Source organism: Melopsittacus undulatus, chromosome 1, assembly GCF_012275295.1.
Source record: "Melopsittacus undulatus isolate bMelUnd1 chromosome 1, bMelUnd1.mat.Z, whole genome shotgun sequence".
Classification (NCBI taxonomy): Eukaryota; Metazoa; Chordata; class Aves; order Psittaciformes; family Psittaculidae; genus Melopsittacus; species Melopsittacus undulatus.
In genome coordinates, this window is record NC_047527.1 from 133,332,025 (window position 1) to 133,346,961 (window position 14,937).

The 14,937-nt window shown below is 36.3% G+C and overlaps 1 protein-coding gene across 1 annotated transcript in view; it reads left to right on the forward strand.

Annotated features, from left to right (window-relative positions):
- LOC101872144 (serine/threonine-protein kinase Nek10) overlaps positions 1 to 3,103 on the forward strand; it is a 32,765-nt gene extending 29,662 nt beyond the window's left edge. The window contains exons 22-23 of the mRNA XM_013129970.2: positions 1,765 to 1,840; positions 3,064 to 3,103. Coding sequence (XP_012985424.2) covers positions 1,765 to 1,840; positions 3,064 to 3,103 — 116 coding nt within the window. The remainder of the gene's footprint in view (positions 1 to 1,764; positions 1,841 to 3,063) is intronic.
- Positions 3,104 to 14,937: the final 11,834 nt, after the last annotated feature.

Below are 14,937 nucleotides of genomic sequence, written 5' to 3' on the forward strand. Positions count from 1 at the left end.
TTGGGATCAGTAGCTTGATGTAAAGCTGATTGTCCCACGCTTCACATTCGCTAGCTCTGGCAGTGTCAGTTGTATTTAGAAGCTTCTTGCTGGTGTCAAGATGGCTTAGCAGAACTTGGAAAAAAAGTTATTGCCTGTGAAATGTTTTTTTCCCCTCCATTTCCAAGAATCTGAGGCTAAAAGACAGAAAATATATTTAGCCACTTTGGCTGATCTTGCCCTTGCTTTCTTATTTTCCAGATAATCATTAGTGTTATATTAAAATAGACTACTTCCAGAACCAAGATGTCCAGCTTTCCTCTTTCATTTCCTAAATCTTTCAAGTACCAGGAACTTAATTTATTGATTGATGTAATGTCTTAATACCCTTTCTTCATAGGCTGTGAAGGATTACAATAAGGGGAATGTAGAATGATTCACCCTTATTAACTCAAGGAAGTATCAACATTGTAAAAACCTCTGGTCCTTTTGGGCTCAATATTCCCTGGAGTGAAATGTCTTAACGCAAGGACAACAGGGAGGCTTCTCAGTAATCCTGTTAATCTAGCATTCTTTCTACTTACATTTTCTGCAGAGCTAGAAATAACATTTTCTGCTAGTTCTACACTGCAGAGCTAGTTCTTTGAACATTTTGTTAAAAAAATATGACCTGCGGCCTGGGTACCTACATTTGGCTTTCTTATCAAAGTCCCTTTCTGAATAAGAGATCTTCTCCTCTTCAGGCCTTGGGGTTCACACTGAGCGAGAGCCAACAGAAACTATTTTTTCTTACCTATGTTACCTCTGATCTGCAGCTTTTTTTTGATGAGTAGAAACATTTTGAACTAAAATGTCTGTGAACTTTCTCACTGCAAGAACAGTTGGAATGAGGATGGGCTGTGGCCTCTGCCCAAGTAGAACAGGACCCTTAAAATATTTTAAACAATATTATTTAGCACACAAATCTTCCTACTTCAGAAGTAGTATTACAATGCAAGATTTATTAACAGACTTTAACAAGCACAATGATTTCCTCTTGCTCTTTGTGCTTGGATTTAATAAAGTGCAATGTATCTTAGCTGCATTGTTGTGTTTAGGCAGCAGTAGAATACTGAACTGAAAAAAAAATGAACTGTTTGCATGGAATTTGGATTAAAAATATAATCTCTAAAGATTGTGTGTGGCAGTTTTGTAAAAGACTACCTGCTAATTACACAAAAGGTGCTTGTGTTAACATAACTACATGAATTTCTAAATCTACACCTTTTGTCACAAGGTAAGGCTACGATTCACCATTATTTCTTGCCAGAAGCAATTTTTGAGCATGAACTGTTCAGGTATTAGACCTTCGCTATACTCCTTTGAAAGTCTGTCCTTCCTAGCTATTGTAATTTGAAAGAAAGCAAAAAAATTACTAACTTCATTGCATAATTTTTTCCATTAACTTGGTCTTTAGATCACTGCTTATCAGATACTTAGAATTGTCATGTTGTTTATTGGAATATATCAATGGAAACCTAAAACTGGTCATGTAGTTTCAATTACAATTGATCAGAAGTATGCTTATAATATCTTTAAAGCTTGTAGGCCTGATTCAAACAGAAGTTGTTGATTAATATGTAGATAGGAAGATGGTATGGTGCAGTGCTGCAAACTGTAAAAGATAAAAAACCCCCAAACCTCCGTTCCACCCTCTCCCAACTTTTCAGGTGTTGTGGATGAGCACCAATTGTGAGGTGCAGAGAGGGTGGTTATTGACAACTGAATCTTTTTTATTTATTGTAGCTGACTTTGGTCTTGCAAAGCAAAAGCAAGAAAATGGCAAACTTGCATCCGTAGTGGGAACCATTCTCTACTCATGGTAAGTACACCTGCATACAACATCCAGTCCAGTGACATCCATCTTAATGGTTACTTTTTTTGAGCAGGCAGACAAGTTTCAGTTGAGTAAGGAGCAAGGTGCAAGGTGCACAGCTACTATGCAGTAGCTGGTTGACCAACTATTTTTCTGTTGCCTATGATGGTTACTGTGGGTTAACTTGGTGCAAAAATGATGTAACTGGTTGTGTAGTAACTTAATCTATCTTTACACTTAAAGAAATGTGTTTTCAAGTTCTAAAAAGATATATGTAAACAATAGAAATTAATTTTAAAGGCTTTTAATGTAATTGTGGCTTCAATGTTCAGATACATTTTATGTGTAGACAGTTTACTTTCTGAACTATTTGTTAATGGATTTGTTTTGTATCAGTAGGAATTTGGTTTTAGTAATTGAATTGAAAAAATATTTTCTGCAGTTTGAAATTTTCAGTGGTGGAAAAGCACGACACACATTGTTTGCAATTTAAGCTTAGCAGATACATAAGTGACTGCTCTAAACCTTTGCCTTAGATAATACATTATTCAGTCTGCTGAATGAGATGCATTTTCCTTTAGCATCCCATCTGCAAGCAAGCCAAAGTGAGGAACCATGTTGTGTTAAATTGCTGCACCAATATAGCTACCTAAGTGCCTAGATTGCTACTGCCTTGTGTTTTTTCTCAAGAGCATGGAATAGAAAGCATTTCCTATCCAAAGGTTCCCCTCAATATTGTAAACAGTTTACATAATTAAGAGTATTATATGCATGTCAGATTCTCTCAGAAGTAATTGTGGTCAAGTCAGAGTATGGATTTTTGTTTGCATGATGGATAAATAACAAACATGCCTCTTAATTGAGGTTATGGTATTGTGAACAAAAGGGAGCAAATGTAATCTGAGTAAAAATCCAAATTGGAGCAAGCACAAGCTCAGTATTCAACTAATAGAAGTTGATGTGTTCTGGGCCTGCCATTTGAGCTGAAAGTTTCTGTTAATTGAAATGCTAACATCAGAAATCAATTAAGGAGTTGCTAATCTGGATCTCTCCATTTGCAAAATTATTGGTTAAACTTTGCCAACCTTAACTACTGCTTTATTAAGGAAATATGTTTGCAATATGTTCAGCTGAAGCTTTGCAGATCCAAATATTCCTTGTTCCTGCATGGGTTTGCTCCAGATTCTTTTAATGCCTTTTTACGTGCACCTGCTGTTCCCTCTCTTCAGGGTCACTCTGTTGCTTCTAGTCAGTGTTGAGCTTGTTTGAGTTTTAAAGTTGGTTTCCTTCTTTTAGTGACTTTCTGGTTCTCTTGTTCCCACTATAAGTTGCCAGTTCTAGCTCCTGTAAATAAAGTGAAATTTATTTGGCATAGGGAATAGAAAAAGAAAACAACAATGAATGACACATAAACAAACCAAGAGTGTTGCATAGCATGGAGTCTATAATATTGTTTCCCATTTTCATCAGAATTTTTAATTTACAAAATACATGCTAATAAGCAGAAAAACCTGTTAGAATGTTATATCCTAAGTAAAAACTGGAAGTGCTTTCATTCTAAATTTCTTGTAAGACCATTGTACTGGCTGAGGCACTGACAGTATATTTCTCAGAAGTTTACAGGCATTTTTGATGTCAGTCTTCTTGAACCCTCTTTTCTGCTGTGGTGACCACATGTGATGGCCACATACCTTCAAGATTGCTTGGCCTGTGTGGCTGTAATAAGTAGTTAAAAGTTCCAGCCTACTGGGGGGAGCTACTGGTGGCTTCTCTGAATTAAGAGGGAGAATCAAGAACTCAGGTATTAGCAGCTGAATGCAATTCATGTTGCCAGTTTTGAGATTGCTACTTGTGATTTCCTAGTGACAGAATGATAATGTCTGACAATCCCTAGAAATCATGAAATCCTAAAATAGCTTCAAGAGTGAGTCCTTGTAATGTGTATTACACCTTGAAGACTAATTCTTATGCTGCTTCTTAGTGAGAAAAAGTTGCTTGGGAGGCTGCAGTCAAAATACTCCTGACGCATAGCACAGTGATATGTTTGAAGCATATCATAGTGCATATCAGCAGATTGCACTGCTGATCACTGTGATATCAGCAGAGTGATAGTTTGGGTGGTTAAGTGTAGTAAAAGTTTGCTGTAGCTGATTATGTGCTATGGTTTTCAGCTCTTCTAAAATAATTGATTTGTTTTGTTTAGTCCCAATTGGGCAGAGAAGCTGTTGACAGGAAGTTATTGTGCTCCTTTGAACAACAGTTATGGGCTAACGGTCTGCAAATTAGATTAGTCTTTAGAAGTGTCAATTTCCAAACCTGCCACTGATGTCTTTGGGTCTTCTCACATTTTATAGGAAATTTTTATTAGATAGTAATGTTCTATAGATTGAAATACTCTTTTAATTATTATTTTCTTGGTTTTATCTTTGTTCATACCACATTTATTATCATTTATACCCTGTCTTTGTGTATTGAAGTTCATATCAGACGTAAAGACTTGATGCTTCCTTTTCTACTTCTTTGTCCAATTATTTGGATGTAAGCAGGAGGAGAAAATACCACTTGCATGTTTTAGTCTCTCAGTAAGTGGCCTTTTGGGACACTACTTGTCAGTGCTGTTCCACAAGCAAAATCATGGAAGCAGTGATCCTTGCCTGTCTGCAGTCAGAAAAGAGAACAAGAGTACTTTACTGATGTTTTTGTCTTTAAAATGTATGCTTGAGTAATATCTAAAATGACAGGCTAAACCATTAAAGTTTCCAGAGTCATAATAATTTAAGAATTTTAAAAAGTCTTTGCAAGCTGCTGAATGCACTGGACGCCATCCTTCAGGGTACTTAGCTAGTACTGTGTGTGACAGTGGGCTTTTTGATATGGAAACCTGCTCACAGACTGAGGTGAACTGATTGAGAATTTTAACACAAGTCATGAAGCATATAGACAAGTCAGCGGCTATAGACTTGATCAGTGTTTGTACTGATTGATTTAAGTGACTGGATGATGTAAGTGGATGTGAAGGGCTATAAAATAATCAAAATATTGGTAATGCATGTCTACCAAGAACAGCAATATTAATTCCTGCGTTTAAAAAAAAAGGGAAGAGAAAGAGCTGTGTCATTTTAGAGTGGCAGAAATAGCTTTCTTGTGAATAGACAGGTCAGTAGTTCTGGGTAGTTTGAGAAGGAACCCACCCTTCCTGGAGCAGACAATATAGTCTATATATATCACTGTATGTACAAAACATGTTTGTATTTGGAGTTGATTGAATAAATTTGTTAATGCAATTTTTTTTAAAACTGTGTCACCATAGAATACTATCAGACACTTTTTTGTGTTCAGAGAGGGGCTTATATAAGTATGCTTTGTAATTGTGATGGTTTTTAATTCTACTTCATACTCTATTTTATCCTAATATCATACTAATTAAATTCTTTTCAATCGGTTATGTTGTTGAATTAAAAAAAAAGCAATGTGTATGTTTAGAATGTATTAAAAGGATGCATTTACTCTTAATACATTAAAAATTGAAGAAAAGACTGCTTTAGGGAATTAGTAATGAATTCTGAAGTCTTTTTCTAGCTAATAAGTCACCAGAAACAATCTGCTCCAAGTCAGTGGTGACAGTCTTTATTATCCTGCTGTCTCAAAGGCCTTCCCAGAAGAAACACTGCAAATTGTACATGGTTATAGAGAATTATGTTTCCTTTCACATATATCTGCCATTTATTTGCTTCACAAAGGGATTATAACTTATGAAGGGGACATTCTGTCTACAGACCAAGAGATTGTTCAGCCTGGAGAAGAGAGACTCTGGGGAGACCTTACTGAAGCCTTTCAGTTCTTAAAAGGGGCTTATAAGTAAGTCAGGGAGAGATTTTTTTTATCAGGGCCTGTTGTGATAGGATGAGGGATGATGGTTTTAATATAAAAGAGGGCAGATTCAGGCTAGATGTAAGGAGAACATTCTTTACAATGAGGGTGGTAAAATACTAGAATGGGTTGCCCAGAGAGGTGGTAGACGTACCATCCCTGGAGACATTCAAGGCCAGGCTGGATGTAGTTCTGGGGAACCTGATTTAGTAGATCTAATTGAAGATGTCCCCCACCTCTTTGTGGGTGAGGGGGTGGACAAGATGACCTTTAAGGTCCCTTCCAGCTCAAACTATTCTATAATTCTATGACATAAAAGTTAGCCGAGTAATGGTTACAATAACTGCCTCAGGTATCATTAAGAAGTAGGTGGGAATGTTCCACATTAGTGAACTAACTTGATCTTTCTGAAAAACAGTTGTTCTAAAATGTCAGAAAACTGATACATGGAAGAAATTTGTATAACATTTGTCTTTTTGTGCTGAAGTTGAGGTGTTTTTCCTTCATGGTGTTTTGAGGAAATTCTCATTATAGTGGAAAATGTAGGGACTTCTATCAATGCTATTGAAACTTTTTTTTTTTACACAGATAAATACAGATCTCTTCTTGTTTTGTTTCTGTTTCACATAATTTCCAGTTTTACTCCCACATATAATACTATACAATAATGGACGTGGCATTAAGTAAATGTTTTTTTCACAGTTTTTGCACAGAACAATTATTTTTGTTGTTACAATAACTTAATGATAGAATAAGAGAAAGCACATGCCACTGTAACTCAATCAGTTCTTGGACTATATGGAGACATTATTAAAGTAAGCACCAGAGCAATAGGTGGCCATGTTTTATTGGAGAAACATTAATACTGATTTTTTAAGGGTCTACATTCTTCTTTTTACCTTTTCCTATTTTGTGAATCTACTTCAAGGAATGGCAGGCCAGTTATGGCTCAAGAATTACTGGAAGCAGCATGAGGTGTGCTAGACATCTAACTGAAATAACAGCCATGTCAAGAACTGCCTAACAAGTAGGAGGTCAAACGTTCATAATATTCTTCTAGAATAACTAAAATCAAGAAACTAATTAGAATAAAATATAGGATAGACATCTGGCTAAGAAATGCTATTAAGGGGCATTGATGTCTTCTAAATGAACAAGAAGTTCATGTCTGAGTCATCTGCAAGCAGAGTAGTCTGTAATCTTTTCTTCAATTTCCTCTCTTACCATAAGCAACCATATTTCCTGCTTGAGATGCATTTCCAGCCTTATCAGGGTCTTATTTAAAATAAACATGGAAGTGTCTGTTACAAATGAAAGAGGGGAGAGGTGAAAATAAATAATTTGCTGATACTTGACTAGCTTTTGTGGGTTTAATAATTTGGTGTTAAACTGTCTTTAATTATGTTGCTCACATTGGCAACTCACATTTTCCACACCTAGAGTCCTCCAACTTCTTTGTTATGGCTGGTTATTGCTTACAGGATTCTCATAAAGAAGTTGAATTTAAATGCCCCATGATTTCAGACAAATGTATGTATCTGCTTTTGCTACCTATTCTGCTGAAGAAAGCTCTTTTTCTGAGCTACTGCTCAATGTCTGGGCTCTCCATAGTTTCAGCTGAGCAAACAAGGGTCAATGATTTTATGACAAGAGGTAGTACGGTATTATACTGGAATGCATCAGTGAATTAGCTGGATGATATCCACTGCAGATGAGTATGTCTATTTTTACAAAAATAAAGATGCCCTAAACTGGGAGATGCAGGACTGTGTTGCCAATGTAGTTTGTTGGTAGGTTTAGTTGATTGCTACATACAAATCAACACGTACAGTATTATCTTTCTACTTCCTGTCTCAAGGGGAGTTAATAAAAGCCTTAGTTTGTTCCTGAAAGGAATTCTAGAAGGAGTTTAGAGAAGAATACTGTGGAATGAAATGCTTTTCTCGTCACAGGATCATGTGATAATTCAGTTTAGGTCACTTGCCCTATTTTGCTTTTGGCCTGTTTCTCAGTGGAGCCTATTACTGTGGCTAGGGAGTGAGCTGAATAGAATGAGGTGATATTTCAAACCTCTTCCTTCCTTCTCTTTAGTCTGCTCAGTTTCTCATCTAGTTTTACTTTTTCAGCTGATGCTTGTGAGCCATCAAGCAATCAATTAATTGCTTAATATTAAAATATATAGCAAGTTGTGCCTAGATTATTGTTATGACCCTGTGTGCATATTTCATCTACTGACTTTCATGAAGGATTTTGCAGGCTTTATTTAGATTTGGGAATTTAGAATTCTATGTAAAAGATGAGAATGAAATCACCATCTCATTCAGGTAAAATTTTCAGCTGCCTGCTTTTTTTTTCTTCTTTACATTTAATCCATACTGAATGTGATTGCTAGACAGAAAAGTAGTTAATTATCTTGTATGTTAGGTTCCAGCAAATCCACATGCTTAAAAAGTAATCTTATTCGTACCTTACTGTGAGAAACAAATCACTGTCAGAAACAAGTCTCTGTGTGGCTGATATTCATCTTGCTTATATGTAGACATACAAAAGCTAGGAATCTAGTTCAAGTTAAGCAGCAACATGATGGCTGAAAAGAAGGAAAAAAATAGGCAGTTCAGTGATGAATTTCATCTTCTTAAACAGCTATTTTAGAATGAGATAAATCAACAGCTTGATGTACCTGTCTCTCTTCATTTGCTACAGGGGGATCTAGAATGCTAGCTTAGCATAAATCTGACTTATAGGAGTTTGAAGTTGGGTGACATTAACACCTTATATGAAATCAGTTATTAACGATTTAGTTTTATTTTAGAGTTGTAGAATGGGATTTGTTACCACTTGCAGTTATCTTTCTGCAGATAGATACTCATTTTTCTATAAAGGCACTGAACAATGTCCATTTTGAAAGGCATATAGCTCAGTAAGCAAAATCCTTTACCATATTTAAAGTGTTCAGATTTTTTTATTCCATAGGTAAAAAGGGAAACCTTTTTATTTTCTTGAGTTGTTTGTACAGCTACAGACTTAGGTATCTTCTAGGAAATTGCAGTTATAATTCACTGGAAATTATCCCTCGTTTGAAGGAATCAATTCTTAGAAGCATCCGTCAGATGTATAAGTAGCTTTTTGAGTATTAGTGTTTCAGTTTTTGTGTATATGGATAGCATTTTGCCACAGCTTACAGATGGAATTTATCTACAGTGTTTCTGTTGAAAGTCACAACCTGACAATCTGCTAGATATTTTCTTGTGAATAAGAACATCAGATGTGTAGACCATGTAACGCTTCCTTTTAATCATATAAATCAAAAATCACATTGAAGGGAAGTTTCATTTTTGAAGTTTCAGAATCTGGTCTATACTTCCTCTGGTTGTTTTACACTTCATTCCAGGATGTGCTTACAGGATTAATATGTGTAAATTAGAACTTTAATGTTTTCTTCTGTTAAAACTTCCCAGAAGCTCTTTATGTAATACTGGAACACTAAAGTGCATATTTATGATACTTTGGTTTGTCCTTATCACTTACTCAGAGATGTGTATGATAATCTTGAAAATTCAGAAGCATAAAAAAGTTGAAACACTATGCACATTTTGAGCTTAATTAGATAATTATATTTTCATTGCAGTGTGAAAGGTGGCACTTCATGACATTCTTCAGTAATAATAAGACAACTGAAGGAAGAAGCAGCTTGCTATAAATGTCACCTTTGTTAATAGAGCCAAGTCTTTTAACATTGTCCTTGGAACAAGTTTTTTAAAAATTGAAGGCCTACAAACATGTAGTAGTTATACACATTGACTCCCAGCAAGTTTTTTTCCAGATCAACAGATACAGTGTGTAGACAATAAGGCAAAATTCAAACTGAATTGTATATTTATGAGACATTTCCCAATGTGCATATGCACTGTATCCTTGATGAGAGGAAAACACATTACAAATAGAAGCTTAACTTTAAAGTTCATAGAAACCCTTCAGCTGGGAGTAAGTGCACGTAAAACCCCATGAAACTCCAGCAATTGTGGTTTGCCTGTAAAGAATACTTCAATATTGATAACCTTGGCCCTTGAATTATGTTGAGAGTTCTCCAGTTTTTGTTGCCAATGTAAGTCAAGAATACTGTACGCTGTAAGTGCTCCTGAATTGCTGTAATTCTGGAGTGATGTATTCACAGAATATCCTACTGGCTGCAGAGTTCTAGAGACCTAAAATGTGTGAATGGTACTGTGTAAATATTCATACACACATACATAAAAATAGATACACACAGACATGCACACACACATATATGTACGAACCAGTGAGAATGTTCATACTTGTTGAGAAATTAATTCAGTTTAAATAGCATAAAATAGTTATTTTAAAGCTTTTTTTTTTAGTTTAATTTTTCTACATCGTCAAATTAAGCATAGATTGATTTATCCAACTAGTAACACTGTTTCTGGCATAACTATATTTGAACGTATTGTCACATTGATGTCTTCTACGCTTTCAAGTACATACAGTCCTCTATGTTATGAGAACTTTTGGCAGCTTTTTCATTTTACCTGCTGCCAGTGACAGTTAAGTAGAAGACTTTGAAATTGCCCAGCAGTGTCCCAGAAAGTATGCAACTGCCATAGTTATGCAGAGGTGCCTTTTTTGCTACTGCTGAGATTCAGAAATAACTTATTTTCACTAGTGCTGAAGGTTCACATGTGTAAGAGCTGTGGAAATATAAAGCTGTCACAAAAAAAAACCCAGAAATAAACCAACAGCTCCTTCAACAACCAATGGATGAAGAAAAAAACAACCAACCAAAAAAAACCAAACCAGCCCCAAACCAAATGAAGTATTATCAAATAAATACATGAATCTTTTCTAACTGCCACAGAAAAAGCAGACAGTTCAAAGATGGGAGAACACATAATAGTTGAGTGTACCTTACTGGTTGTCATCTTCTGAATATGAACACAGAATTCCTCACAGTAAAGTTCTCCTGCTCTTTTCAGCAGTTTTTAATGTAGTTTTTATGCTTAGAAAAAAGAACCAAGAAGGTGTATGCTGAAACTTTATTTTCTCAGTGCAGCTTGATTTTGAAAAATGTGACTAAGTTTTTCTCACTTAGAAAAGGTAAAGGAAAAGGTTTCTTGAGCATTATGAACTAAGAGTAAAGCTGAATGTTGTGTTTCATTGGTTTTTAAATTTATAAAGCTGTCCTCTTGCCAGTTGTACTTAGTATCAGCCTCCCAGATTTTTGCCAGTACCAGTTGTTTTCAGGGCTGTGATAGAAACCTTGTCAATGAAATTTTTCAAGGAAAAAAAAATCCCAAAAGTGAAAAAAGTCTCCCAAAAGAGCCAAATCACCCCTGGGCCAACAGAAGCATTTTCATAAGCATACAACGATGAACTAGATTAGAGATGTGACCGGGCTGAAAACTAATTTAGGTTGTTTCTCAGATACATCAGGTCTTTGATCAGACTCATAATGTGGCTGTAGAGGTACTGGAGCTGGCACAGCAGAGCAGACAGTAATGAATGACTGAGAGAAACAGGACCAAAACAACAACTTGACTTAAAATAGTTTTCAAATATACAGCCTAAACACCTTGCCACATGTGAGCCACTTTTTGGCCTTCACAGTTTTGTGTGCGTACTGAGTCCTGGGGAAAAAAAGTAGGTATGAGTGACTCTGCTCTTAGGGATTAAGAAAATTATTTTGTGCTCTGAACATGCTTATGCTTTGGATATTTAATGATTTAGTGATGAAGATTTTTGCTTGTTTTTATTTAACAGAACAATAGGAGTAAAAAACCAATAGCATAAACATTTAAAAAAATGTCATTTGCTTTGTATTAGTATGTGACATAGGTGAATTATAAATGAATTACTGTCAGTTTTTCATGTGTTCATGAAGAGATGTGTTCTGGAACTCTTTTGTTACACTGCTAAAGGCCACAAGTTAGTTTTCAAAGTTAATACACAACACACCTCTAATCAATAATGTGTAATGTTAGCACACATAAAAGCTTAAAGCTTTGTAAATTGAAATACACATTAGTTGTTGAATGTTAACTGGATGTCCGTATCTTTATTTTCAGAACTCCAGAATGTGGAGTGTGACATATTTGCTTCTACTTTAGGCAGAGAGACATTGAATATGTGCTGAAAGAAAGCAATAAGTCAGGGAGTTCTCTAAACTGTTGATCCACAGCAGTGTAGCTGAGAGCTACAATGGTTTATTACTGGGATATTGTTTTTACACATTTCTAAGTGCTCATTAATATTTCAGATTGAGATAGACTACACAGCTTTACTACTATTTGCATTGAAAAGTGGCCTTCCACATCAAGCCAGGCTTGTTCTTTTAATAAAGATTTTAATAAAAACATAAGGAAAGTATTATAATACAGTGTGCTGTATCCTACAGTTATTAATAGCCTGTCACTGACCTCAGCTTGGTTTCACCTCTCTATAGACTGAACTATATGAACATAGAGGAACTTCCTGGGCAAAGACAGACAATGCTTGGACTAGAAAATGAAAATATTGAGATTTCACTGATGAGAAAGCAATTATACACATGAAAGGTACCTCTTCTAGCTGTCTTCACCCATTTTAAAATTACATTCCCATCCGCTGGCAAGAGGATTTATTGCACCAAAAGATTGTAAACTGAATGTAGTAAATGTCTTCTCTACCCTCATATATTTGAAAAAAAAAATGGGAAATGATTAATTTTACTCTGTCAGCAGAGGTTTAGGATGCCTGAAAGGTGTTTTCTGTAAAAAGGAAATCACATGTACACGATTTATATATATATATACATATAAAATATTTCACAAAAATATTTAGCATAGTTTGTAACAAGAAAAATTTATGCAACATAGAAGACAATGTAATAATTTATTATAGAATTAGTTGGCAATACATTTCAAAATAGAAAACCATGAAGGCAAAATTTTTAACTAGTGATTGAAAAATCATGCTCTAGATTCATCATTCAAAGGACAGACAAAATATCCCCAAAGGCTTGTGCTGAATTCTTCTTGTAGGTGAGAAATGCAAATAATTTCAGCAATTTTCACAGAAGCTCTTTATTCAAACTGTCAGTTTTGTGCCTCCTGTTTCTTCTTCCATTGCTTGTAGTAGTAATTACGAAGCTAAAATATTGAATGTGTATCTGTAGCTTACAGCAAACTCTCCAGAAGAGAAGAATTGTGACAAGCAGCAACTGTTTCTGTTTTTCACTCTTTTTACTCCTTTGGAATGATGCTAATGGTGAGCATCTTCTTCTATTTTATCCCCCTTTCCCCCTCTGTTATTTGTTCCTCTTCTTTCTGTGATTCAGAGAACTGACTATGGAGTAGATCTGTGTATTATCTTATTGGTATCCAAGCACTCACAAATTAACCTGCAAAATGAAATTGGGCCACCTGGTTCACAGAAATGTAGATATGGTGCCCAAATGCAAGCATACCCTTGATGTTTTTTATTCTTTGAACTGAAATGGGTGGTCTTGGCACTTTTCTGAGAAAATTGACATTCATCGATACAGGAGAGATTCTAACTTGACGTAAGGCAGGGTTTTTTTCACCATTATAACAGTCAAATTTAGAACAGGGTGCCCAGAGAGGTTGTGTAGATTTTATCTGTGAAGGTTTTCAAGACACTACTGTATAAATTCCTAGTTATCCTGGCCCAGAGAATGGCAGTCTCACTTTCATAGTGAATGGGGCAGTTACAGGTACAAACATTATGTAAATCTCTTCCTTGACATTGCTTTGATGAGTTCTGCCAGCAACTAGAAAGGTTATTAGAAGCAAGTATTATTTGATAGATATCTTAACAAAGATAAAGAAGAGTTGGATGGTAGACAAATCTGAAGAGCTGCAGAGACTCTTATAGTATTTGGGACCAAAAAAAAAAGCCAACCCAAAACCAACCAAACAAAAGGTTTATTGGCATTTTGCAAACTTGTCTACCATCTCTCCTACTGTCTTGTCTCCAACAGTGGCAAGGAAGGAAGAATGCAATAAACATATTTGATACTTTGCTAGCCTCTATTTTCAGCTTGGGTTGCTCCCTGATCTACACATGGTTTCTAGGCACCAACTGCAGGAATCTCCATCAAACTTGAAATAACTAATTGGACGAATGATAAAGACTAAAAGCAGTAACTCTCATTATTGAAATCTTCTGTAGTGGTTTATGCTGCTCATTTATTCACTCTTTCATTATAGCCATTGCCTCTTCTGGGAATTAGTCTTGAAGAAAAAATCATAATTAATCCACAACAGTCTAGTTGAAATCATGTCTTATTTGGAAATACTCCTCATCACTGAAGGTATGAGGAGAAGCTGGTACACTGATATATACTAGCTTGTCCTTTCACCCCTCAGAAGCATTTGGTTTAACAGTGAATACTCTACCAAGACAACTCTGAATGGTTTCTTGAAGTTCTGTGCAGCCTGGGAAATCTTCACTGATTTCATTCCATGTAAAGTCAGCCAGATAGTACTGACACTTTTTTAGAAGCTTTGAAGCTCTAGGAAATTGGTTCTTAAACCATGACAGATTCAAGAGAAATATATTTTGGCCAATGAGAATATGAGCCAGCAGTGTGCACTCACAGCCCAGAAAGCCAACCGTATCCTGGGCTGCACCAAAAGGAGCGTGACCAGCAGGTCAAAGGAGGTGACCCTGCCCCTCTACTCTGCTCTCGTGAGACCTCACTTGGAGTATTGTGTGCAGTTCTGGTGTCCTCAACATAAAAAGGACATGGAACTGTTAGAACAAGTCCAGAGGAGGCCACGAGGATGATCAGGGAACTGGAGCACCTCCCATATGAAGACAGGCTGAGAAAGTTGGGGCTGTTCAGCCTGGAGAAGAGAAGGCTGCGTGGAGACCTCATAGCAGCCTTCCAGTATCTGAAGGGGGCCTACAGGGATGCTGGGGAGGGACTATTCATTAGGGATTGTAGTGGTAGGACAAGGGGTAACGGGTTCAAGCTTAAACGGGGGAAGTTTAGATTGGATATAACGGCAAAGTTCTTCACTGTAAGGGTGGTGAGGCACTGGAATGGGTTGCCCAAGGAAGTTGTGAATGCTCCATCCCTGGCAGTGTTCAAGGACAGGTTGGACAGAGCCTTAGGTGACATGGTTTAGTGTGAGGTGTCCCTGCCCATGGCAGGGGGATTGGAACTAGATGATCTTAAGGTCCTTTCCAACCCTAACTATTTTGTGATTCCATGA